The sequence below is a fragment of the Macaca mulatta genome, chromosome 1, assembly GCF_049350105.2.
Source record: "Macaca mulatta isolate MMU2019108-1 chromosome 1, T2T-MMU8v2.0, whole genome shotgun sequence".
In the NCBI taxonomy this organism is placed as follows: domain Eukaryota; kingdom Metazoa; phylum Chordata; class Mammalia; order Primates; family Cercopithecidae; genus Macaca; species Macaca mulatta.
Genome location: NC_133406.1, coordinates 225,809,957 through 225,837,434, shown reverse-complemented (window position 1 = coordinate 225,837,434; position 27,478 = coordinate 225,809,957). Strand labels below are relative to the sequence as shown.

Below are 27,478 nucleotides of genomic sequence, written 5' to 3'. Positions count from 1 at the left end.
TTTCCCTTTGAGGGCACAGGCCCTCAAACCACTTTCATTGACTTCCAGGTCTCAGAGAGCAGCATTGCCTACGAGAAACGCAAAGCGAAGGAGGCCATGGAGAAGGAAAAGAAAAAGGTGCAAGACCTGGAGAATCGCTTAACCAAGCAGAAAGAGGTATGAGCCGCAGGGAGGGAGAGACAAGAGGGGCCCAGCACGGCGAAGGGCAGTGCGCCAGAGCCAGGCTCTGGGTTCAGATCCTACCTCTCCCCATGGCTGGCTGTGGAACTTCAGGCAAGAACCCTAACATCTCTGTGCCTTAGTTTCCCCACTTATGAAATACACCTAATACATACAGATCAATCTCCTTGAGTTGTTGTGAGACATGACTGCTGTTATACCCACAGAACACATGGAGAGGCACTCAGCATTCCACATACATGTGTCAGCTGCCCATGTTAGCATGGCAAACTCATGACTGGGAAGTGGAGGGACAGGATCCAAAGCCCGGACTGTCTGACTCCCCAACCCTAAATCTTCACCCCTCCCTCTCTACTGCACTTCAGCTTTGGGCCCAGCTGCCTAGCTTAAGAGAGGAGATGTTGGCCGGGCGCAGGGGCTCACACATGTAATCCCAGCATTTTGGGAGGCCGAAGCAGGCAGATCACCTGAGGTCAAGAGTTCGAGACCAGCCTGGCCAACATGGTAAAACCCCATCTCTACTAAAAATGCAAAAATTAGCTGGGTGTGGTAGCATGCACCTGTAATCCCAGCTACTGAGGAGGCTGAGGTAGGAGAATCGCTCGAACCCCGGAGGTGGAGGTTGCAGTGAGCTGAGATTGCGCCATTGCACTCCGGCCTGGGTGACAGAGCAAGACTCCCTCTCAAAAAAAAAAAAGACAGGAGATGTAAGGGTATGGACACCTAGGTTTCTGATCAGGCCGATATCAGTTTTCCAAGCAGAGCTTGTTGTCATAGTTATCATCACCTTCATAATCAAAATGCATTTACTGTTATCACTGAGAATTGTAAACATAGTAGGAATAGAAGTGGATTTCGCATCTGACCCTGTCTTGGGTACATAAGCAGTAGGGCATAATTCGCTTTTCCTGGGTCCCAGCAGTACAAAACACATACACACACAATTACCAATATGTCAAAGTCAAAGCCCAGTTGACAAACATGCAACCTGGCAATGATGGGTTAAATTTAAATGTAGGTGACTATGACTTCAAAGGATTTTCGGGATCAGCTAGGACTAAAAAGGTCTCTATTCACATCAACCTTGGATCATTTTCTTCAAAGAAAGATTTGCAAACATTAGCATGCATTTGGATCTCTGGGGAATTTATTTTTAAATGCCTGTTTCTTGGACCCCACCCCAAGAAGTTCTGACCCCCTGGATGGAGGACAGACTCAGGAAGCTGCATGTTTCGTAAGCAGCCCAAGTGGCGCTGATGCACTTTAAACAAGGCTGCTCTAGGGAGGCTAGTCAGGAAGGCACATCTGCATTGCACGTCAGCCCTGGACACCAGTCTTCAAGGAGGGACCTGGAGTAACTGGCATGTGTCCAGAGAAGGCAGACGAGAGTTGGGTGAAGTGATGCAGGACTTGTCAGCCCAGGGCCGTCACGGTCACAGAGGACCCCTGCAGGGAGGCACATGCTGCAGGCCGTGGGAGAGCCCGAGAAAGGCAGCCTCTTCCCAAGCAGCCGTGTCCCCCAAACGATGTACCATGGATCCTCCATGAAATACACTATGGGTAGGCGAAAAGGCGAGGTTAAAGTTTTAAAAGTAGGTAAGTCGGGACGTAAAAGGGATCCGGAATGAGACTAATGAAAAAAAAAAAAGTGTATCATGAAATCAATGAATGAGTCACAGTTTTTCCTCTAGCAGTTACAGCACAAGGGAAAGCCCAGCTGGTTGTACAATTTGCTAGACAAAAATGGACCAACTGCTCGTGGAAATATGACCATTCTTGGTACTAGACCAGAGAGAATCTCTCCTACGGGTCATTACGTAGAGGATTCTGCAACAAGCAACCTTCTCAACAATATCCTTAGAACAGAAACATCAGAAGGTAGGGTCTTGGCCAGGCGCAGTGGCTCATGCCTGTAATCCCAGTACTTTGGGAGGCCAAGGTGGGTGGATCACCTGAGATCAGGAGTTCAAGCCCAGCCTGACCAACATGGTGAAACCCCGTCTCTACTGAAAATACAAAAATTAGCCAGGCATGGTGGCGCATGCCCGTAATCCTAGCTACTGAGGCTGAGGCAGGATAATCACTTGAACCCGGGAGGTTGCAATGAGCCAAAATCATGCCATTGCACTCCAGCCTGGGCAATAGAGTGAGACTCCTTCTCAAAAAAAAAAAAAAAAATGAGGTCTCATGGCAGCCCTCAAAGTAGACAGGTGACATTACCCTAGACAAGCAAGAACAGGACCCAGCCCAGGGATTCACCATTTACCAGGAAAATCCAAAGAAATACAAGTAGAGTCAGGTAGAGAGTTGTGTGTTTGCACATTATTTTATTTGTACACTCGGAAGAGCAATCAAAGATTGATCTCATCTATATAGGCAAAATAGAAAAGGGAGAGAGGGAAAAGAAAGGAATTTCCAATGCATGGGACCAGTGGACTTTGTTCTCCTATGCTTGGGACAAGCTGCTGAGCAGCTGGCAGGGAGCAAAGATGGCAGGCCACGTGATCTACTGATAAGCAGGGCAGCTTCACAGCTCTTCAAAGAAACAATTTCAGTTTGTTGTGGATTATTTGGGACACCTGGGGTGTGTCGCTGAGCTGTACATGACAAGCTACTCTGTGGGATGCCTGCCAGTGTCTCCAGTGAGCACCTCCGTAGGCCAGGTCCGCATGAGGTCCTCCATGGAATATCCCAACAGTAACAGCAAGGTTAAGACCCTGAAAAAGAATCAGACGGAGTTAAGCGGAGGTACGCAGAGGATGCAGCAACTCCCAGGAGAGGCTTGCAGGAATAACATGATGAAAATGGTATAGGGATTTAATATTTTCAAAAAAAAGTGTTTTCTTTCCTGATTATAAAAAAAAAAAACAAGACACCTGTCATTCTAGAAAACTTGAAAAAAAAAAAAAACAGAAAATCACTCCAAAGAAAATAATAACTAACAGAGTCCACTGAGCACAGTTGCCACTGTCGACATTTTGATGTGATTCCTTCCAGACCGCCTTTGTGTTGAACCTCAGCATCGACATCGATAAATACCGATTTATGACCAAGTTAGTGATTTACACTGTGACACTGTGCACAGTGCTTTGGATGCTATTTTTGATATTTAACATACGATGTGTCAACCTTAAATAATGAGATTCTCTAAGCATAGAGTTTATTCGAGCTCAAAGCTTGAGGACGGCAACCCAAAAAACAGACTTCAAAAGAATGAGTCAGCATTCCAAAGCAGGGAGGTGAAAATTTCACTTTGATAGGCAGTTAACAGGATTGCACCGTCTTCCACACAAGGTCAGCACATGCGGTTATAGCCCTTTGGTTGGTCACAGCTTGCTACATTCCTGGGAAAATTGCTTTAATATTCCAGGATGAGGGGTGATCATCTGAAGGAGTCTTATCTCTGGCGCTGCCAGGGCTTTCCCACTCATTTACAGAAAAGAACAGAAGTTGCAGGTGCGTGCTACGTGACCCAGGCCCCACAGCCACATTCCTCTCGAGTCTCAAAATAATGTAAGGTTTCAACCGCTTTAAGTTTGAATGATTTTGGCCATTCACAGTGACTCACGCCTGTAATCCCAGCACTTTGGGAGGTCAAGGTGGGAAGATCACCTGAGGTCAGGAGTTCAAGACCAGCCTGGCCAACATGGCAAAACCCCATCTCTGCTAAAAATACAAAAATTAGCCAGGCGTGGTGGTGGGTGCCTGTAATCCTGGCTATTTGGGATGTTGAGGCAGAAGAATCACTTGAACCCGGGTGGCGGAGGTTGCAGTGAGCCAAGATCGCCACTGCACTCCAGCCTGGGCAACAGAGCGAGACTCCGTCTCAGAAAAAAAAAAAAAAAAAGTTTGAATGATTTCATTTTGCATAGAATGTCTCAGTGTCATCAAACAATCTTCTGTGACCCAGGTTTGCACTGTGCTGGATGGATCCCAACTTCTTTTCTTCTCCCCTGGGTTGGTTTCTCACTCTTCACTAGTGCAGCAGATGCCCAGCTAACCCACCCTGTGCATCAGTCTTTACGTCCTTAGGAAAAACTCCCTAAAGTGGAGTTGCTGAGTCACAGGACTTGCACATTTTCAGGCTCATAATACACATTCCTGAATGAGTGTCTAGAAAAGTCACAGCAGTTTGCACCTCCACCAACAGAGTTTAAGAATGCCTAGTACTTCGAATATATTTTAAATTGGATTAAATGATGTTCATAAGATGCCCAGCACAGTGCCACTCAAGAAGCCCACACTTCACATTTATTGCAGGAGGGACTCAAAGAGAATAGAATGTTGACTATGAAAGATCGAAAGAATCTTTCATGCGGTGGTGGGTGCGGTGGCTCACGCCTGTAATCCTAGCACTTTGGGAGGCTGAGGCAGGTGGATCATGAGGTCAAGAGATCGAGACCAGCCTGGCCAATATGGTGAAACCCCGTCTCTACTGAAAATACAAAAATTAGCTGGGTGTGGTGGCATGCGCCTGTAGTCCCAGCTACTTGGGAGGCTGAAGCAGGTGAATTGCTTGAACCCGGGAGGCGGAGGTTGCAGTGAGCTGAGATAGCACCATTGCACTCCAGCCCAGGTGACAATGTGAGACTCCATCTCAAAAAAAAAAAAAGAATGGGTTCCAGGATAAGGGATAAGAGATGCCCAGGACAGGGCCGCCAGAGCCCTGGAGGAAAGGGGGGTGTCCTGGAAGCAGGTGTTGCAGTGAAGGAGAGAAGGGACTCAGCACATTCATCTTGGAGAACAGATTTAGAGACAGACATGACAGCCTTCCTCAAATATTTAAAGGGCTGTCTCATAAAAGAGAAATAAAACGTTCTCAACGAGCTCCAGGTGACAGAACTGAGCTCAGAGACCAGAAATCACAAGGAGACAGATCTCCGCTGAATGTGAAGACGAGTTCTATAATAATTGGAACCTTCCAGAGAAGGCATAGACTTTGTACTTTAAAAGAATCGACAGAATAATTAGAGAATAGACTTTGCCCCCTCCCTGAAGGTTGGGGAGAAGGGGACTGGGTAAATACGTATTCCTGAATGTCTGTTATTTTGCTATTTGTGTTTTTTTTTTTTTTGTCTAGGAATTAGAATTAAAAGAGCAAAAAGAGGATGTTTTAAGTAATAAATTAAATGACGCACTAGCCATGGTTGAAGAGACTCAGAAAACAAAGGCAACTGAAAGTCTAAAAGCAGAGAGCCTCGCCTTGAAATTAAATGAAACATTAGCTGAACTGGAAACTACCAAGACAAAAATGGTAAGTTGGTGCCTTCCAGGAACGGGAGAATTTTTCTCCCAATAGAAGATTACAGTGCGTGAGAATGTGTGGCTTAGACCAGGGCTTCTTGGCCTCAGCACTGCTGATGTTCTGGGTCAAGTAGCACTTTCCTGTGAGGGGCTGTCCTGAGCATCTTAGGATATTTAGCACCACCCCTGTTCTCTACCCACCGGATGCCAGGAGCCCTCTCCCCACAGTCGTGATCACCAAAAATGTCTTCAGACATTGCCAAGTGTCCCTTAATGGCCCCCTAATGAGAAGCGTTGGTTTAGAATGAAAGGTACACAGAGCTAGGATGCCCCGTCTGCAGGGTATTCTGAGATGTTGTAATGCAGGTTCCTCACAGGATCAGAATGCCTGGAGAGCCTCGGGACCGAGTGATGAGTGATGATTCCACAGGCTTTAAGACAATGCATTAAAGCGTAGGCTCGGTATTCGAGGCCCTCCAAAATCAGGGCTCCATGTGCATTCACTCTGTCATCCACACGCTCAACCGACAGGTTTCTGAGCCAGGAAGTCATGAAGGTGAATCTCCCAAAAGAGAACAAAGTAAATTTCACGAGGGTGTGGCGTTGGAGAGAACAGGTCTGGGTGTGGCACGTGGTGGACCAGAATCATAAGGACCTGACCTTGGCGGGAGCTGGGGGAGGTGTGGGAGGGAGGGAGTCGCAGGAGAGAGTTATGATGGCAGGACTTGATAACTGCTGGTAAGACGTGAGCGCCAAGGAGAGCACAGTGCCAAAGGAGACTGCACGCTTCAGGCCAGGGTGCTTGGGGACCTGATCGCGTAAGGACGACATAGGGATAGGAGTATGGAGGTCTGGGGTCATGGTGGGGGTGTTCTCTTGGAGCAACCCTCTTTTGGAGAAGAGGAGACAAGAGGAGGAAGGCGAGGATAGGGCATCAAAGTTCAAAAGCCCCCCAGCTTTGGGTACGCAATAGTTTTGGGAGAGAAAGCAAGACAAGAGCTTAATCTGGAAGGCAGCCTCCTAGGCAGGGTCCTTGGAAGAGCAGGCATGTGTGAGTGTGTCGGGCAAAGAATGTACCTGTCATGGGGAGATCAGAGGCCGAGGCCCAGCACGTCACCTGGGAATAGGGAGCAGGACAGGGTGAGTTTGGAGTAGCAGGCGGGCATTGAGGAGGAGGTGCTGGGATGCAAACGCCAAGGGGAGCCTCAGGAGGGAGTGTTTGGATGTGGGAAAGCAGCAGATTTGCCATTTGGGGGTCATTAATTTTTTGTTTTTAAGAAATGCAAATTCTGGCTGGGCACAGTGGCTCGCACCTATAATTTCAGCACTTTCGGGGTCAAGGTGGGTGGATCATCTGAGGTCAGGAGTTTGAGACCAGCCTGGCCAAATGTTGAAACCTCGTCTCCACTAAAAAAAATATGAAAATTAGCTGAGTGTGGTGGTGCACTCCTGTAGTCCCAGCTACTTGGGAGGCTGAGGCAGGAGAATACCCTGAACCCAGGAGGCAGAGGATGCAGTAAGCCAAGATCATGCTACTGCACTGTAACCTGGGTAACAGAGCAAGACTCTGTCTCGAAAGAGAGAGAAAGAAAGAAGAAAGAGAGAGAGAGATAAAAGAAAGAAAGAAAAAGAAGGAAGGAAGGAAGGAAGGAGAGAGAGAGAAAAAAAAAGGAAAGAAAGGAGAAAGAAAGAAAGGCAAATTCATTTGCTTTTTCTTATGAAATTGTTCATTCATTAATTCCACAAATATCTATCAAACATCAAATGCTGTGGGCATAGCAGTAAGTAAAAACAGACACATTTCTGCTGTTACGAATTTTACATTCTAGAGGGCATGAGAAACAAACGATTAAAGGCTTCAGGGACAATGAAACAGACGCTGGAATAGGAAGTGTCTGGGGTTGCTCCTGATAGGTGGTCAGGGAGGGCCTCTCAGAGGAGGTGACGCTGGAGCTGAGCCCTGAGAGTCAAGAAGGAGTTGGCCATGAAAGGAGCTGTGGAAGAAGTGTACAGGGCAGAAGGAACAGCACGTGCTAAGGCCCTGGGGTGGGGCCCAGTTTAGCACCTGTGTGTACCCAGGGTGTATATTATGGTTGCTGTCATACCCAGCTCCCAAGACCACACTGAGTGACACTCTGTTCCCAGATCTTGATGGAAGAGCGGCTAATCCTGCAGCAGAAGACGGTAAAGGCCGTCCAGGATGAGCAGGAATCACAGAGACATGGATTTGAAGAAGAGATCATGGAATATAAGGAGCAAATCAAACAGCACTCCCAGACGATTGTGAGCCTCGAAGAGAAACTCCAGAAAGTCAGTCAACACCATAAAAAAATAGAAGGCGAGATTGCAACATTGAAGGACAACGACCCGGGTAAGTCCGAAGGGGGACCAAGGAAATCTTAGTGTTCGGGGTAGGTTCTGATTGTCCGCTGGGTCCCAACAGGCTGATGGTTAAGAAAAAGGCCGTGCCTTATTCAAAAGCTCATTCATTCTCTGAGGCCCCCTTTTGTTCCTGTTACACAACGATGTCAGAAGCCCTCCGAGGCCCAGGTTCAGCAGAAGTCATGGCAATGAGTTGGGACATCCTTTGTGCCGACCCAGTGAGCCGGCGAGACACACAGGCTACCAGGGCTGTCAGAGCTGTCAGGGCAGCACGAAGTGGAATCATCTTTTCCACATGAAAACATCTCGTGTGGGGGCCTTTCAAAGGCTTCTCTCTGCCATTGGCCTTTTGCATCTTCACTAATGCACTCATTACCAGCCAGGATTTGTCCCTTAAAAAATAAACCCAAAAGAAGCTGAAAAAAGAACTCAGACTTGTAAGCACTTATTTGCCCCAAACGGCCAAGGTAAGGTATTATTGTAAAGTTGTTAAGCTCTTGGAGAAAGTTCTGGAAGTAGAGGACTCAGGCCAGGGTATCCCAGCCTCAGCCCTGTTGACATTTGGGGCAGGATCATTTTTTCATGGATGGGACTGAACTGGGCACTACTGGGTGTTAGCAGCCTCCCTGTCCTCCACCCACCAGCTGCCAGTGGCACCCCTACCCCAGCTGTGACAACCAAAATGTCTCCAGACATTGCCCAATGTCCCCTAGAGGCAAACTCACTCCTGGTTAGGAAACACGGCTCTAGTTCCCAACAAGTCGGCAAGCCGTCAGGACTTCCCTCATTCATTCACTCATTCAGCTCTCTCGGTGGAGCTTCTATTACGTTCCGATCTCATGTAGGCACTCGGGATCCAGTGATGGACAAGCCAGTTTTTGTCCCCGTGGTAACAAAATTATTGCCCTGACAGGTGATCCAGGATGAATAGGGCACCATGACAAGGACGAAGAGTGGGATTCAGTTTCCCAACCCAGAGTCCAGGTCAGAGGAAGCGTGTTTGAGGTTGAGCTGGGGGCTGGGTTCAGTGGCTCATGCCTGTAATCCCAGCACTTTGAGAGGCCAAGGCTGGCAGATCACGAGGCCAAGAGATTGAGACCATCCTGGCCAACATGGTGAAACCCCGTCTCTACTACAAATACAAAAATTAACCAGGCGTGGTGGCGTGCGCCTGTAGTCCAGCTACTCAGGCTGCTGTGACAGGAGAATCGCTTGAACCCGGGAGGCAGAGGTTGCAGTGAGCTGAGATTGCACCACTGCACTCCAGCCTAGCAACAAAGCGAGACTGTCTCAAAAACAAATAAAGAGATTGAGCTAGGACCTGAAGGGTGATGTCCAGGTCAGAGGGAGGTGTTTGAGATTGAGCTGGGACCTAAAGGGTGACTGCATCTTTGTCACCCCCGTACTTAGACCAGTGTGCACTCCACACATGTTTGTTGAAGGAATAAACAAGTGAGTGAACATGTGAGTGAGTAGTGAGACAGGACGCCAGAGGCGGTGCACTGAGGTGTAAATGGGAGGTGAGGAGAGGAAGGTGCTAAACACAGATTCTTCTTCCAAGAGAGACAGGCAGGCGGTGGGACCAGGGGCTGAGGCTGCACTGCTCACCAGCTTAGCCAAGTGGGTCGCCGGCAGCTTCCATCACTCCGGTGCCCCTTTCCCTGTCTATAAGTGGACTTGATGGCCCCTGCCTTCTAGAGTAACTGGGACAATCGCATGGCCACGCACTTTGGGAGAGCCCCCAGCCTGTGACACGGCACACATGTGGGTCTCACAAGGTGGAGAGGACTGCAGGTGGAGGCAGGGTTTGTAAGTTGTGAAAGACACAGGTGTGCTTGTAAGCAAAGGGGAAGGACAGCCTCCTCTCACAACGATCACATGTCTCTCTGATACAGCCCAAAAGGAGGAAAGGCCGCAAGACCCTCTGGTGGCTCCCACGACGGACAGCGGTGCCAAAGACATGGCGTATGAACACCTGATGTGAGTACCCGCGGGTGCGTGAGCGCCAGGCATTCTCACCGGCACCACCTGGGTGGGGGCAAACAGGCAACCAGCCCCTACCTGGGCCACACTGTCAGAAGCCATACAAAGAGCTGGGCCTGCTGCCTTTCCAGTGCTGCTTCCACTTCCCCATTCCTTCAGCAAGGCAGGGCAATGTCGTGGAAAGATTTAGATGGATCTACATTCAGATCCCTCAGCCTGTTTTCTGCTGTTTATAACAGAATACCCAAAACTGGGTGATTTATAAAGAAAAGAGATTCATTTCTTACAGTTTTGGAGCCTGAGAAGTCCCAGGTTGAGGGGCTGCATCTGGTGAGGGCCTTCTTGCTGTTGGGGACTCTCTGCAGAGTCTGGGAGTGGTGCAGGGTATCACATGTCCAGGGGCTGAGTGTGCTAACTCAGGTCTCCCTGCCTCTTTTTATAAATCCACAGTCTCACTGCCATGATAATCCATTAATCCACTAACCCAGTAGCCCACAAATCCATTAATCCATAATTGTACTTTTGTGACCAATCACTTTATAAAGGCCCCACCTCTCAATACTGCCACCTTGGGGGTTAAGTTTCAACTTGAGATTTGGAGGAGACGAACATTCAAAACATAGCAGATTCCAACTTGACACTTTCCAGCTGTGTGACCCTGGGCAAGTCACGCCACCTCACTGAGCCTTAGCTTCCACGTCTGTGAAGAAGGCTGTACATGCCTAGTGCTTGGGAAATCTAGCTAATACTGCTATTAGCTATTTTTTCCGAGGATCAGCTAGAGGCAAGCCCATTCATAGGTGTTATTAAGCAGACAGAGATTTCAAACAGTGGAGACCACTTGGTGGGGCGGGGCCTTGCAAAGGTGAGAAGTTAAGGAGTTGGCTAAATGACCTCAAATAAATGATTTCAACCCTCCTGACTCTGAGAGCCAGTGAGTCTATAAAGAAGTCTATCCTCAAAGAACTGATGGTTTTCAGAGAAACAAACGTATGAATGGGAAAGATCCAGAAAACAGCACATAAAGAAGGAGGTGCCGATGGGATGCAGCGTAGGGATTCAGAAGCTCCCCCAAGAGGACAACCACCTGCCCGATCCTTGCACCAAATCCTAGTGACTGAAGTCTAATGTCACAGGGATTTTACCCCCAAAAGACAAGGATACCCAGCCTCCGCATTGTGAAAAGTTCCTGACTCCTCCTCCTGTTTAAACTCTAGAAACAGTGGTGCCCGTGACTTGGAGAAGAGTCAGCACCTCCCGGCCCTGCTCTGGTCCACTTCCTTGGCGTGTGAACATGCTTGAGTTCTGAGTTTTTATCCTCGAGTTGGAAGATTTGTGGTTGCAGCCAAGAACACGCTCACGTGGACACACACAGATGCATGCACACACAGAATATACTATATATATGTAGTTATGTTCATTCTAATGATCACTAGTCTTTTTTTTTTATTTGACATGAAACCTGCCAGTGTTTTACTTTAATTCATAATAAACGCAGTACCTTCTAAAGTCTGTATAAGGCTGGGTGCAGTGGTTCATGCCTGTAATCCCAGCACTTTGGAAGGCCGAGGTGGGTGGATCACCTGAAGTCAGGAGTTTGAGACCAGCCTGGCCAACATGGTGAAACCCCGTCTCTACTAAAAATACAAAAATGAGCCAGGCATGATGGCAGACACCTGTAGTCTCAGCTACTTGGGAGACTGAGGCAGGAGAATCGCTTGAACCCAGGAGATGAAGGTTGCAGTGAGCTGAGATCACGCCACTGCACTCCAGCCTGGGCAACAGAGCAAGACTCCGTCTCAAAAAAATAAGAATAAATAAAAAATAAAGTCTTTATAAGAAGAGCCTGGATTTCAAAAGCCTGTGAACTCAAATGAAGTGGCATTAATACCTGCCCAAAGACTAAGGCTCCCAACCCCCTTCCAAAAGGGCAAGACCTACTCCTTGCAACACACACAAGACCTGTCTCCACCAGGCTGCAGTTTCTCAACTTGCTGAGGCATGCACCCTGTGTTCTTCCTGTCAAATCCCCACCCAAGGCGCCTCCCCTGCTGTTCCTGCTGGGCACCCTTCACCCCTCCACTGGGCGCAGCCACCCTCCCATCAGCCATCCTGAGTCTCAGGGTGCCAACGGTGTGCTGCCCTCCAGGGGTGTGGGAGGGGGAGCTGTCCTGTCACCATCACTGTCCCCCTGTTGCCTAGGCGCCGAGGCCACACTTCTACCAGCTCCCCCAAGAACACCATTCATTCACATCTGGCCCCGCCTCCCTCCACCAGGAATTCAAAGGAGCTGCTGAGAGAACAGAGCCACATTGTCTTCCTCTCTTTTTTCTTCCCTGTCCCCAAAGAATCCCTGAACCTCCCCCAAATAGTTTTCCCCTCTCCCTCCACCATCAGAAGTCCACAGGCACATCAAGTCATGATGCTGGGTAGTAGGTATCAGTCTCATGCAAGGCATGTTCGAGCCTCAGACTCAACTCAGCCAGATCTTGTGTTCTGTCTCAGTGGATTTTCTTTTTTCTTTATTTCTTTTTTTTTCTTAGAGACGGGGTCTTGCTCTGCCACCCAGGCTGGAGTGCAGCCTTCAACTCCTATGCCCAAGCAACCTTCCCACCTCCGCCTCCCGAGTAGCTGGGACAACAGCCACACACCACTATGCCTGGCTAATTTTTTTTTAATTTATTTTTGTAGAGATGGGGTTCTGATTTCTGTTGCACAGGCTGGTCCCGAGCTCCTGGGCTCCAGTGATCCTCCAGCCTTGGCCTCCCAAAGTGCTGGGATTACAGGCATGTACCCAGTGCCTGGCCTCCATCTATTTTCTTAAACGAAGGTGCAACAAAAAAGTCATTTTTGTTTTAGAGTTTTTGAAGACTGTCCTCATCCTTTGCTGGGACTGGCATCGCATGGACCATGATTGAGAATCTGTTTGCATTTGTACTTGGCCCCTTCCTGACACTCAGGAGACAATGTGGAGTTTGAGTTGAACTGACTTCACCTGTTTTTGTGAATTTCAGAGATGACTTATTGGCTGCTCAGAAGGAAATCCTGTCTCAGCAGGAGGTCATCATGAAGTTGAGGAAAGACCTTACAGAGGCCCACAGCAGAATGTCGGATTTGAGAGGTTTGAACAATTTCCGGTGTCTCTTGACCTCCTGACCCGCTCGAGAAAGGAAGGAGATGAGGCTTAAGAGTTGGCCGGGCGTAGTGGCTCACGCCTGTAATCCCAGCCCTTTGGGAGGCCAAGGCAATTGGATCACAAGGTCAGGAGTTCAAGACCAGCCTGGCCAAGATGGTGAAAACCCATCTCTACTAAAAATACAAAAATTAGCCAGGTGTGGTGGTAGGCGCCTGTGATCCCAGCCACTCAGGAGGCTGAGGCAGAGGATTGCTTGAATCCGGGAGGCGGAGTTTGCAGTGAGCCCAGATCACACCACTGCACTCCAGCCTGAGCAACAGAGTGAGACTCTGTCCCCAAAAAAAAAAGACTTGGAAACCTTGGCATAAACAACCCTGCTTCCCTGTGTTGTCCCAGCATCTGTAACTCAGGGTCAGCAAAAGTCGTATCCTGGATATGTCCCTGATTCCCACCCCCCACTGAGTCCCTGACTCAATGCCAAGGGGCACAGGGCACATTCTCCACAGGACTTTGGACCTCTGCACTGAAATGCAACTTTCTTCTTCAGGGAGAATTTTCCTTTAGCACAGATTTGCTTCCGGAAGCAAAGGCCTGAGGGCAATCCTGGGGTCTTCCTGCCGCAGGCCAGTTTGCACAAGCCCCAGCACTCACTAGCTTTGGGACCTAGGACAAGGGGGCTCTCCAGGCCTTCTCTTCCTCAGATGCCAAGTAGGGACAACACGCCTTCTTCCTAGGGTTAACATGGGCATCAGTGGCCCCTAGAGTAGGGGCAAAATAACTGAGTTCTGTGCTGTTCCGGACAGACACAAACAATGCTGCCTTCATATTCCTGCTTTGTTCCTCCTTATCTCTGTGCTTTTACTTCTGCCTCCCTCCTTCTTGCATCTGATAGCAGCCTCTCTTTCCCATGTCTACTCTCCCTGAGCTGAAGGGCATGGATAGACAGGCAGGAGCTGGGAGATGGAACTAAGCCTGGGGAAGTGGAGGAAGGGAAAAGAATGCTCCTATCTTGTCTCCATCCCAAACCCTACAGGGTATTCGCTCCCTGTAGCTGTTCCTGTTAATACCCCAAGACATTTATGGCTGAGGTTTTTTGTAATAAGGTATAAGAAAGTGTAGGGTACAGGCTACAATGCCCAGTTCTCTGGAGATGTCGGGCCCAATTCTATATCTGCTCACTCTTAGTTGCATGACCTCAGGTAAGTCCCTTACCTCTTTGAGCCTCAGTTTCTGCATCTGTGAAGTGAGGATGCTAATAATAGCTACTTTATGCCTGTAGTCCCAGCACTTTGGGAGACCGAGGCGGGTGAATCACCTGAGGTCAGGAGTTTGAGACCAGCCTGGCCAACATGGTGAAACCCTGTCTCTACTAAATACACAAAAAAGTAGTCAGGCGTGGTGGCGCATGCCTGAAATTCCACCTATTCAGGAGGCTGAGGCAGGAGAATCACTTGAACCCAGGAGGCAGAGACCCCCTTACCGGCCCTCCTGTCACTCCCAGGGGAGCTAAACGAGAAGCAGAAGATGGAACTGGAACGGAACGTGGCGCTGGTCCAGCAGCAAAGCAAGGAGCTGAGTGTGCTCAAGGAGAAGATGGCCCAGATGAGCAGTCTGACAGAAAAGAAAGACCGGGAGCTGAAGGCCCTCAAGGAGGCACTCAGGTTGGGTGGGCGGGGGAGGGGGGATAGTTCACCTGGCATAGGGAGCCCCTGAGTCTTGCACAGAGAGAGGGCTCAGTACATGCTGCTTGAGGAGTTGAATCAATGAATGTGTTTCATGGTTTTGCTTATTCTGTGCTTCTCAAACTTCCTTGTCCAATATTCCAGATGACAGGTCTCTGCTTAAATGCCACTTCCTCCAGGAAGCCCTCCCTCACTCACCCTCACCAAACATAGCCAAGGGATCCTGCCATGCTTGGTCTCCCTCAGCCCCTGCACTCTGTCTAACCTACCACTTAGCACACAGCAAGGCTACCTTTGCCTGTTTTGTTGTTGTTTGTTTTTTTGAGATGGAGTCTCACTCGCTCTCTTGCCCAGGCTGGAGTGCAGTGGAGAAATCTTGTCTCACTGCAACCTCAGTCTCCCAGGTTCAAGCCATTCTTGTGCCTCAGCCTCTGGAGTAGCTGAGACTACAGGCATGAGCCACCACACCTGGCTAATTTTTTGTATTGTTGGTAGAGATGGAGTTTCACCATGTTGGCCAGGCTGGTCTTGAACTCCTGACCTCAAGCAATCCACCCACCTCGGCCTCCCAAAGTGCTGGGATTACAGGCGTGAGCCACCGCGCCCGGCCCCATTGCCTGTTTATTGTCTGCCCTTCCCACGAGGACAGGGTCTGTGTAGACCTTGCCCACTATTGATTTCCCAGCCCAGCACATAAGGGAACTTAATATTTATTTAACAAATGAATAAACTGGAGGTGTCAGCTTAAAATACATACAAAATATTGTCATCGTCCCCTGGGTTCATCTTTAAAAACATCCGTGAGTTGCATTTTTACCCGCAGCTTATCCATATTTTAGAATGAGTCATGTTTTCATAAAAAAAGAGTTTGACTGAAATTGATGTTTTGTGGATATCTAGTAGCTTTGTGTGCCTCGTGGCCAAAGCAGATTCACGTAGTGGCTAAAGGAGCAGACTCCACACCTGGCTGCCTGGTTTCAAAGCCAGACCCTAGACCGGGCCCGGTGGCTCAAGCCTGTAATCTCAGCACTTTTGGAGGCTAAGGCGGGCGAATCACCCGAGGTCAGGAGTTTGAGACTAGCCTGGCCAACATATAGTGAAACCCTGTCTCTACTAAAAATACAAAATTAGCCGGGCGTGGTGGTACATGCCTGTCCCAGCTATTTGGGAGGCTGAGGCAGAAGAATTGCTTGAACCTGGGAGGCAGAGGTTGCAGTGAGTGGAGATCGCACCATTGCACTCCAGCCTGGGTGGGAGAACAAGAACAAAACTCCATCAAAAAAAAAAAAAAATAGCCAGACCATCCATTTACAAGCAAGGTGACTACAGGCAGATTGCTGTGTGTCTGTTTACTTGTCTGTAAAATGGGGCAAGGAGAGGACCTAACTTGTGGGATTGTTATGAGAGAGAGAAGGGTTAGACACACATAAAGTGTTAGAAACAGCAGACATGCAGCAAATGTCCCTGTAAAACCACAGCAGGTGTCCTCAGCCCCAGTATAGGAACCAAGGGCAGGTGCTCCCTGCCCTGGTCACTCTCTCGTAAGTCCCCTGAAACTGAATTCTCTAGAAATCTGGGAGCAGGAAACTGAAGTCTCAAAAGAATTCTGTTTCCTGTAAAAATAGAGCTCCATTTCCTGGTCTTCCAATGACTGCAGAAGTCATTTGTGGTTCCTGGAACCTCGTGCTATCCTCCTCTTCTCTACCCCAGGGCTTCCCAGGAGAAACACAGACTCCAGCTGAACACAGAGAAGGAACAGAAGTCCCGGAAGAAGACCCAGACGTGTGACACCTCTGTGCAGATAGAACCCGTCCACACCGAGGCCTTCTCCAGCAGCCAAGAGGTGAGTGCCAGCAACTCCTGGGCACCCGGAAGGACGTGCTAAGACACGGCCCAGTGGTGGCTTTCTTTCCTTTTGAAGATATTTTCATTCTAAGTTCCGAAAGTATGACTTGCTTGTGTGAAACGTATAAAGTAAGTCGCAGAATCCTGCCTCTTCAGTCGCAGTCACCAGAGGTCACAGCTGTCCACAGTGTGATGTGCATGCCATGAGATCTTTCCCTCGTAGAGGCCTCCACGTTCTGACACTGTCAAGAAAGTGTAGTGGCTGAAGATCAGGCGTAGATTCACTGCACCTGCGTTTGAATCCCAGCTCCTCCACTTAGAAACTCTGTTGTGACCTTGGGGAGGTCACTGTGCACCAGTTCCCTGTTCTGACAGTAATGACCATCCCCACCTTATGGGTTGGCTGAGAAATACATTTTATGTATATACACACCTGAGCAAACACACACAAACCCATACATATATTTATTCATTCATTCCTTTATTCCGGGGCAAGGTCTCACTCTGTCACCCAGGCTGCAGTGTAGGGATGCCATCACAACTTCACTGCAGCCTCAACTTCCCAAGGTTCAAATGATCCTCCTGCCTCAGCTTCCCTAGTAGCTGGGACTACAGACGCATGCCACCACACCTGACGAATTTTTGTATTTTTAGTACAGATGAGGTTTCACCACATTACCCAGGCTGGTCTTGGAATTCCCAGACTCAAGAGATCCACCTGCCTCAGCTTCCCAAAGTCCTGGGATTACAAGTGTGAACCACCACGCCTGGCCCATATAGATATTTGTTTAGTAGATAATTTTTTTACTAATGGTGTCAAACCACGTACATTCTGCAACATGGGTTTAGTTTTACATACCACTATTTAATGGGCATCTTTGCAAGTATATGAAGATCTGCCTCACCCTTTTAAATGGTTGTGTAGAATCCCATTGTTTCTTCTTTCCAACCAGTCCCCTCTTGATGGACACTTCCATTGCTTCTCCTCTTGTGCAATGCTGTAGTTAATGTACTTGTTCTTCCTGAATTGTGATTGTTGGAGCCAAACTGCCCTCCCAAAGAGCCACGTAGGGAGTGCTCTGTGGCTGTGTCTTGGTAGCTGTGCTATGCACCTGCCCAGAAGCATCTGATGGGAGTGTGTCTTTGAGTGAGAACAGCCTTCCTTGGGCCGTCCTAGAAGCAGGCACTCACACTCTGTCCCTATGTCTGGGGCTGTGATACTCCCCACGGTCCGCAGCATGCAATCGTGAGACTCAGTGGTTCCTCAAGGCTCTGGTTTCCTGGAGCCTGGGGCTCTTCTTTCCCTGGGGCTTTTTGAGCCTAGAGAGCATGACGTTCCAGTAATGGGCTTTGGATTTTCATTGGGAAGCCAGGCCAAATGTGTCAGCTTGCTTTCTGGCTTTCTCAAAGATGCCTTTCCCCTGCCAGACAGCGTTGAGCCAGGGCCGCAAACAGCTTGAACGAAAGGGCTCGAGGTCCAGCCAGCTGTCCTTGGCATCGATTGCTGTCCAGAGCACTTTAACAGAAGTGTCTCCTGGTTGCTCAGGGTGACCAGGAAGGCGGGGGCTGCAGCAGGTCCACGTGGCCGTAAGCTCTGTGGGGCAGAGAGTATGTGGCACTCCTGTTGGAATCCCAGGCTCTTAGAGCAGAACCTGACCCATATTCATTCACTTGTTCAACAACTATTGAGCACCTGCGGTGTGCCAGGCCCTACGCCAGGGATAGGAGAAGATGTACCGGCTCCCGCCCACACCAAACGCCCTTGGACTCTGTGCACGTCTGTTGGACTGGATTGTTGAACTGGGATGCCCTTGATTTTTAGTTTATATTATATGGAGGGATTAGTGGAGGAGGATGGGGGAGGGAGACTGCAAGATAAAAGGGAAAATGTATTTGTTCCTTCTTGGAATGGTTTTCCTCCCTCGGGCTCCTTCCTGCTTTCTAAGCCAGAGTGGGTCAGAGGGCTTAAGAGTTGTATGAGAAAGAATTTCATCCTCTCCAAATAAATAAATTCCCAGAAGAGCCGCAAGGAGGGGTCATGTGACATTCCTGGTACCCCTTCAGGCTAGCACAGGCTGTGAGGCAGCCTCAATGCGTGGCTACCCCTACACCCCCAAAATTCAGTATCTCCTGCCCCCCGCTATACACTGAGAGACAGAGAGAGAGGGAGAACATTCCAGGTCGTTTACTCTCAGGGCAAGCACGCATCCTCAAGAGGTGACCGAGGCCAGTGTAGAGCCAACCCCGCAAGGGAGCCAGCCATGCATCCTGTGAGCAGGGTGGAGCCAGGGTCCGAGGACAGGCGAGGCCCTACTAAGCGCGGCCAGGGTGGCCTGCGTCTCTCTCCCAGCTGCTGAGCCCTGGTCCCAGCTGGAAAGCCAGGACAAGCTCCTTACAGCTCCTGTTTCTGACAGGCTGCATATTTACTGAGTACCTACTGTGCTCAGACACAGTGCTGGGCCCTGGAAATAGCACAGTCTTCAAAGGAGATAAAGACTGCTCTCACGGAGCCTGTCATCTGGGAGGAGAGACACAGAAATAAACAAGCCAAGATCAAGTAAAATGTCCAGTGGGAAGAAGCGCTCTGAGAAACTGTACAGCAGGATTCGGAACAGATTGACCTGGGGGAGGGGGGTGGTCAGGTGGTCAGGGAGGCCTGTGCTGGAGGAGACCTGGAGCAGAGCCAGAAGGAAGGGAGGGAACGAGAGGTAGGGACATGGGGGTGGGGGTAGGGGGCCGTCCCAGGAGGGCCTCAGACAGCACTGTTGAGCCCCTTGTAGGAGGCCATGGGCCCTGTTCCCCTGGTGGCAGTGTGGCTAGCGCAGGGCCAGGGATGCGTCATACAGGCCTCTGATAAGCATTTGAACCATCAAAGGAGGAAGAACAAAGAGTGTCTCCTTTGCTCTCCTCTGCGTTCTTTTCCTGGGAGCACTTGTCACTCTCCGAAATTAGAGTATTTGTGCGCCTGTCTGCCTGTTATCTGTCTGCCCCATAGAAACGCACCCACAGCAGCAAGGGCTGGTCTGCCTGCTCCCTGATCTCGCCCCAGTGCCTGGAACAGTGTCTGGCATGCAGCCATTGCTACCATTCAATAGATAGATGGATAGGCAACTTTTAAAATAATTTTGGTTCACTTCATACTACATATATATTATCTTCTATATCTATAGCTATCTATGTATGTATATGTATATGCATGAAGTGAACCAAAACTGTTACTTTAAAAAGTATTATAAAAAAGCCAGATTGTCAATTTTTTCTCTTTCTTGCCAGTTTGACTGAAGCCTTCCCTGGCAACTCTATCTGCAACTGAAACCTGTTCCCAGCACCCCACCCTGTTTACCCACTTAATTTTCTCTTTACCATTTATAACTTCTACCAGATACTTTCCCCTTGTCTGTCTGCCCACACGAGGATGCAGAATCTATGACAACAGGGATGTTGCTGGGTTTAGCCACTGTTGAATCCCCAGAGCCTAGAACAAGGCTTGGCACAATAAATCGATGTGAGATGAACGAATGACTTGCTTACCCTGGAGAAGCGTTGGTTAGCTCAGAGTTTATGGATGGACTTCGGGAGGTCTTGACCCTCTGGAAGTTGTATGCAAATATTTGTGTCGCTGCGAATTTTTCTGGAAGGAAAAACCCTGCATGCTTCCAAATCTTAAAAGGGTACATGACCCTTAAAAGATGAAAAAGACGGCTGGGTGCGGTGGCTCACACCTGTAATCCCAGCACTTTGGGAGGCCAAGGGAGGCGGATCACAAGGTCAGGAGTTTGAGACCAGCCTGGCCAATGTGGTGAAACCTTGTCTCTACTAAAAATACACAATAAAATTGGCTGGGCGTGGTGGCATGCACCTGTAATCCCAGCTACTCAGGGGGCTGAGGCAGGAGAATCGCTTGAACCCGGGAGGCAGAGGTTGCAGTGAGCTGAGATTGTGCCATTGCACTCCAGCCTAGGCGACAGAGCAACACATACACACATACCATCAAAAAAAAAAAAAAAACACAGGTGAAAAAGACCTTTCTTTGTCTGTGCTCTTAGTAAACCCAACTCTAGGCTGGTTACAGTGGCTCATGCCTGTAATCCCAGCACCTTGGAAGGCTGAAGCAGGAGGATTGCTTGAGCTCAAGAGTTTGAGACCGGCATGGGCAACAAAGTGACATCCTGTCTCTACAAAAAAATACAGGAAAATTAGTCGGGCGTGGTGGCACACATCTGTGGTTCCAGCTACAGAACTGGAAGGATCACTTGAGTCCAGAAGTAGAGGCTACAGTGAGCCATGATCATGCCATTGCATTCCAGCCTGAGCAACAGAGCAAGACCCTATCTTCAAAAACCAAAACAAACAACATCAAAAACACACACACACAAAAAAAACTGCAACTGTAACCTGAGCTGTTTAGGATGGTCCCTCTGGGTCTAGTGGCTACCATATTGGACAGTGCCGGTGCAGGTATAAAACATTCCCTTCACCACAGGGAGTTCTGTGGGACAGTGCTGTTGCAGAGGCTCCAAAGTCTCAGAGGAAGGTTTTCCTTTCTCCAGCCCAACCAAGAGCCAGTCTATCAAATCCCCCTAGCAAATATTAAATAATCATCCTTATCACCAGTTAAAAGAAAGCATCTTGCGTTCTCATCTGAAAATGCCCCTCCAGGAGTAGAATTTGCTGTGATTGTTCAGAAACAAGACCAGCGTGACAGCAAATGGAAATCCAGGCGTAGAACAGTATGAGAAGAAAAAATAAAACGTGGAGAGGGAACGTGGAGGGGCTCTTTTATTTATAGTGATGCTAAATAGGAAAGTTGGAGGTCTTCCCACGTGTGACCCGATATTTGAGATGGAAAATGTGAATTCTACCTCTGCGGAAGCCCGAATGCTCTTTTCCCAAAGGTGCTAAGCGACTGGGTTCCGCTATACATGAATTGTTCATGTTTCTGTGAATGTAAGAGAAATCTTCCAATCCCTGATCAACTGCTGCCCACCCCATTCTGCCCACAGGAGCAATCCTTCAGCGATCTAGGGGTCAAGTGCAAAGGGTCCCGGCACGAGGAGGTCATTCAGCGTCAGAAAAAGGCCTTATCTGAACTTCGAGCGCGAATTAAAGAACTAGAGAAGGCGCACGCACCAGGTAAATCTCCTCCTTCCTAGTCAGAGCAGCGGACCCCAGGCTCACTCTGGGGACTGACCAGTTTACCAAGACTACCATGTTTTATCTGCATCATCCCAGAACTCAGAGGACACTGTAATACATAAAAAGTTGGGCAGGCCATGATCTCAGAGTCAAGTGCAGGCCTTGATATTAAATAACATTTCATGCACAACTCACTATTGTACTTTTTCTTTTCTTTTCGAGACAGAGTCTCGCTCTGCCACTCAGCCTGGAGTACAGTGGCGCAATCTTGGCTCACTGCAACCTCCACCTCCCAGGTTCTAGTGATTCTCCTGCCTCAGCCTCCCTAGTAGCTAAGACTACAGGAACTAGCCACCACACCCAGCCAATTTGTATATTTTTAGTAGAGACAAGGTTTCACCATGTTGGCCAGGCTGGTCTTGAACTCCTGACCTCGTGATCCACCTGCCTCAGCCTCCCAAAGTGCTGAGGTTATAGGCGTGAGCTACCACTCCTGGCCTAGTTTTTCTTATTTCATGGTGGCTGGGTGAGAACTTTGTCATGGATGAATACTGTCTAAGGATCTATGTTGGAGGACCACTTAGAGTACCCCCTTTAGAGGGGATAGAGCTCTCCTAAGACTTGGGGCCCACTGCAGGCTAGGGCACTGGTCTAGGACCTGGAAGCCTGGGTTCAGGTTCTATCCTGGTTCTGTGGCTGAAGGACCTTAGCAAGTCCACCGTCAATGGCCTCAGCACTGATACCTGTGCGGCTGCAGCCTCCTATGAGCCGGGTGACCTTGGCCAGGTCATTTAATCTCTCTAGGCCTGTGTCCTCATCTGCCACGGGAGATCGTAAGGATTAAAACAGGCCTGTGTAACTGTCCCGTAAATAGTTGCTATGGTTATTACATGAAATAACTTCTTCCTGAGCCTTTCTTTTGAGTCTACTTTATTTGTTTTATAGATCATAAAGACCACCAGAATGAATCCTTTCTAGATTTAAAGAACCTCAGAATGAAAAGCAATATCCAGAAAATACTATTGGATGCAAAACCAGATTTGCCAACTCTCTCAAGAATAGAGATCCTAGCGGTAACCAACGACAATTCTCTCTGCTGTGACTGGCGTGTGGAGAGGAGGGGCCTGAAGGCAGACACTAGCTGGGTTCCCTGGCACAGCCATACATATCAGTGGTTCAGCGCCAGGTCCTTCCTCATGGGCTGCTGTCTATGCTCACTAGCTGGTGCCCCAACCATACCCATTGTCCAGGCTTTGCACAGAAAGGTAGCCTTATGCTTGTGCACAGCATGGTTCAGCATGGCATTGACATTGGGCCACATCGTCAATGGGCCAGCATGGCTGGCCCCCTTTGCAGATCATGTGTGATTTTATTTATTTATTTATTTATTTATTTATTTTGAGACGGAGTCTCGCTCTGTCGCCCAGGCTGAAGGGCAGTGGCGCTATCTCCGCTCACTGCAAGCTCCACCTCCCAGGTTCACGCCATTCTCCTGCCTCAGCCTCCTGAGTAACTGGGACTACAGGTGCCCGCCACCACACCCGGCTAATTTTTTGTATGTTTAGTAGAGACGGGGTTTCATCCTGTTAGCCAGGATGGTCTCGATCTCCTGACCTCATGATCCGCCCGCCTCGGCCTCCCAAAGTGCTGGGATGACAGGCGTGAGCCACCGCGCCTGGCCGATCATGCATGATATTCTGCAGAACATGTGCAGCAGGCTAATAGATCATGTTATGCCATGAGTTTGCCTAAAGTTTGCTTTTCGCTGTCACCGGAAAAACACAAATACATAAAAGGCAGGAGAAGGGAGCCGTGATTCAGAGCACACAAGTTCTAGAGTCAGAGGGTCCTGTGTCCAGATCCAAGGTCTGCAAGCTGTGTGACCTTGGGCAGCAAGGCTCTTGACCTTTCTGGGACTCCATTTCCCAGCTGTAAAATGATGACAAAAATACTGAAGGAGATAATTCTGGAAAGTGCTTAGCCTAGTGCTGGCTCAGAGGAAAAAATAAATGATAGATGTTATTATTAAATATTATTTAACTAGGCCAGGTATGGTGGCTCACGCCTGTCATCTCACCACTTTGTGAGGACAAGAGAAGAGGATTCCTTGAGGTCAGGAGCTTGAGACCAGCCTGGGAAACATAGCGAGACCCCATCTCTACAAAAAAATTAAAAATACGTTAGTCAGGCATGGTGCCAGGTACCTGCAGTCCTGGCCACTCAGGAGGCTGAGATGGGAAGATCACTTGAGCCCAGGAGTTCGAGGCTACAGTGAGCTGTGATCGTGCCGCTGCTCTCCAGCGGGGACAACAGGATTTCCAGAAGTGATTTGATTGTGCAGTTGAACGTGCCTTTTTACCCTAAATGGATGTTTGGGCATTTGATGGACACGTGACAGGTCAGCATCTGTCACAGGACCCGCCGAGGGCACGTGTGCTGCCGCAGCTGGATCCACACCACACAGGGTTCTAGAGGAAACAGTGAGGCTATCCTGCATTCTCTCGGCAGTTTTTCTGGACATTTACGAGAGTCCGGGAAGAGGGTCTTTGGAAATGAGCTGGTTTTCTTGAGAAAATCAAACCCTACTTCCCTGAGGGTGGGAGTGGAGGGACAGCTTCCAGGTTGGGATCAGTTTGATCCCCAGCCTGACCCATTCCCAAGACAGGCCTCCCCCTCGGCTGTGCTCCAGTCCCACCACAGACTGACCCGCTCCCAAGATGGGCCTTCCCCTCCGCAGGACCCCAGTCCCACCACGGACACCACACAGCAAGAAACCTCTCCACTCTCTCAAAAGACCTCAATCTTCTAACACAACACTGGCAGCAATTCAAATTAAGAGAAAGGGGCCAAGCGCAGTGGCTCATGCCTAATCCCAACACTTTGGGAGGCCAAGGCGGGCAGATCACTTTGAGCTCAGGAGTTCAAGGCCAGCCTGCGCATCATGGCGAGACCCTGTCTCTACAAAAAATTAGCCAGGCATTGGTAGCTCATGCCTGTAGTCCCAGCTACTCGGGAGGCTGAGGTTAGAGAATCACTTGAGCCCAGGAAGTGGAGGCTGCAGTGAGCCAAGATCACACCACTGTACTCTGGCCTGGGTGACAGAGTGAGACCCTGTCTCAAAAAAGGAAAAGAAAAAAGAAGAGAAGGAGCAGGAAGAAGAATAGCTGGCGTTTACTGAGTGCTTACTGTGTACCAGGCATTGAGCAAAGCCCTTGACATGTGTTTTCTCATTTAATCCACACAGCAACCCACGTCAGTTACCATTGTTATCCCCATTTTACAGATGAGAAAAATTAAGACTTCAGGCCAGGCACGGTGGCTCACACCTGTAATCCCAACACTTTGGGAGGCCGAGGCAGGCAGATCACTTGAGGCCAGAAGTTCGAGACCAGCCTGGCCAATGTGGCAAAACTCCGTCTCTGCTAAAAATATAAAACTTAGCCAGGCATGGTGGTACACATCCGTGCTGAGGCACAAGAATCCCTTGAACCCGGGAGGCGGAGGTTGCAGTGAACCAACATCGCACCACTGCACTCCAGCCTGGGCAACAGAGTGAAGCTCCGTGAAAAAAAAAGAAAAGAAAGAAAAAGAAAAATTAAGGCTTCAGAAGGTCAAGCACCTCACCCAAGGACACAAAAATAATGAATGACAGAGCCAGGACTGTGTCCCTGGAGGTCTGCCTCTTGTAGCCTGCTGGTCTGCAGAGAAGGAGGTGGGAATGGTGTGATTGAACCTGCAGCCTGGACTCTTCCTTAGGCCACCCTCCCTCCGGACTCCTGCAACCTGCAGGAAAAGAGAGGGGATTCTGAAGGGGAGTGCAGAGGACGCGGCTCAGGGAGCTGGAGACACCAAGCTGCGTTTTAGGTTCTTTTTGTAGCAAGTCTGCCCAATTTATTGTCGTCTTTAAATACCTGCTTTATTCTCATCTCATAGATAGATAAATATGTCCGCTCTTAATATAGACAAATATGTCACACCTATCACAGTCACCTTTAGGCTTTTATATTTTTGTGAATGGGTGTTGTTTTTGTTTTTGTTTTAAATCTCCCAGGTTTACAATGTAGAGCCAGTAAATGCTGCGAGCTGACATGATCTTGGTGTCCGTGGCGAGCACTGACAACCCAATTTAGTTGTGAGGGGATGTATGAGGCTTGTCCATGGCCTCCAGACTCCCCGCTTGGCCTGGTGCCTTTTCTATGCCTTTGGCTGGGGCTTTCAGCAAGGAGCTGGCTGAGCAGGGTCTTAGCAGGTGCACAGCTGTCTCCTCTCTGGAAAGGGTCTAAAGTGATGCTCACCCACCATCTGCATCATCTCTGGAAAGCGTCAGAAGTGAGGGTCCAGTTTCCACTGCATGAAAATGACACTCCTTTAATAAAAGGATGGGGGGTATTTTCTGTTTAACCTGCATTCATTCATTCAACAAACATGCCCACTCTGCCAGGCGCCATGCTGGGCACAAGGAGGGGGAGAGTGAGCAAACAGCAACCCAGTCCCTGCTGCTATGGCACTCTCATCTGGACCAGGGTTTCCAGGCCTCAGCACTGTTGATATTTTAGGACCCCACAGTCTGGCGCAGTTTATTGGGGGACGTGTGGATGTCTAGTAGCATCTTTGCTCTCTACCCCCTAGATGCTGGCAGCACTCCCCGCCTGCAGTTGTGACAATCAAAAATGTGTCCAAACACTGCCAAATGGCCCAGGGGAGGGGACAAAACCACCCCAATTGAGAACCACTGTTGTAGAGGGAAGACAGGCGGTGATCAAAGAACAAGACAAGTGATGTATAATTACAGAGACTTCAAAGACAGAGTCGCTTTCTGAAGGGTAGGAATACAATTATAAGAAAGCAGTTGACAAAGGAATCAGACGGAATGATTAGGACCGGACTGAAAATCAACTCTGTTGAGTTAATCTCCGGCAATCACACAGTGCTTTAGCTTCCGGTCATAGAAGGTCACAATGGAATGTCAAGAGAGCGCTTTCATTTCTTTCTGATTTCAGCCTCAGAATGGCCTTTGCAACACAAGGTTCAGCTCAGCCATGGAGAAGTCAGGGAAGATGGATGTGGCTGAGGCTTTAGAGCTCAGTGAAAAGCTGGTACGTACATCCAGCATCCAACCCACTGCTATCCAAAGCCTGGGTCCCCTGCAGTCAGTGTTAACCACGGGATAGTTTAAATGTCAACCTCACATGCCTGTTTAGTTGTTCTAATAACTCTGCAAGACCTACCTACTATCCCAGCATGGGTCAGGAATCGCATAGCCAAATTCCTTGAAAAACTGGGTAGTTAGAATGAAGTGTTTATATCTGTTGTCATTTTTCACCCCCGGTTCTCAAAAAAGGCATAGCGTAAATGGATGTGGGAGAAATGAAAGTCATGCTGAAAGCCCCAGTTGCACTCCTTTCAAAGCGTGTGTGTGTTCTCTGCAATTGCAGAAAGTGAATGAAACAGAATTAGACATTGGCCTCCTTAAAGCGGCCACCAGCGGCCTCCGGTAATGCCTCTTATACATGAACGTTTTCCTTGTAGTACCTGGATATGAGCAAAACCCTTGGAAGTCTGATGAACATCAAGGACATGTCCGGCCACGTGTCCATGAAATACCTCTCCCGCCAGGAGAGGGACAAGGTCAACCAGCTTCGACAAAGGGACCTCGACCTGGTATTTGATAAGATCACCCAGCTCAAGAACCAACTGGAGAGGAAAGAGGAGCTGTTGAGAGGATACGAAAAAGACGTTGAACAGCTCAGGTACCTCGGCACCCCTACATCCCCGCATAAAGGCCCGTGCCTCCCTTCTCCTGGCTAAACTCAGGCTAGCAGCAGACACCTAGGCCTGGGACAGGAGGACAGAGACCCGAGTGTGGAATACCTAAAATGTCAGAAAGGTA

General features: G+C 49.1%; 1 protein-coding gene across 10 annotated transcripts in view; it reads left to right on the top strand.

The window, feature by feature from the left end:
- The window catches only part of FHAD1 (forkhead associated phosphopeptide binding domain 1), a 157,873-nt gene that overhangs the window by 112,605 nt on the left and 17,790 nt on the right, over positions 1-27,478 (top strand). For 8 of the 10 annotated variants that reach the window (XM_015117411.3, XM_077973381.1, XM_077973371.1 and 5 more), the window contains 11 exons: positions 49-156; positions 5,261-5,434; positions 7,570-7,795; positions 9,702-9,786; positions 12,804-12,910; positions 14,427-14,586; positions 16,318-16,450; positions 21,456-21,585; positions 22,534-22,661; positions 26,589-26,684; positions 27,118-27,338. In XM_015117411.3, the coding sequence (XP_014972897.3) occupies positions 49-156; positions 5,261-5,434; positions 7,570-7,795; positions 9,702-9,786; positions 12,804-12,910; positions 14,427-14,586; positions 16,318-16,450; positions 21,456-21,585; positions 22,534-22,661; positions 26,589-26,684; positions 27,118-27,338 (1,568 nt within the window). The remainder of the gene's footprint in view (positions 1-48; positions 157-5,260; positions 5,435-7,569; positions 7,796-9,701; positions 9,787-12,803; positions 12,911-14,426; positions 14,587-16,317; positions 16,451-21,455; positions 21,586-22,533; positions 22,662-26,588; positions 26,685-27,117; positions 27,339-27,478) is intronic. The other 2 variants (XR_013407498.1, XR_013407492.1) reach the window with 1 other exon arrangement.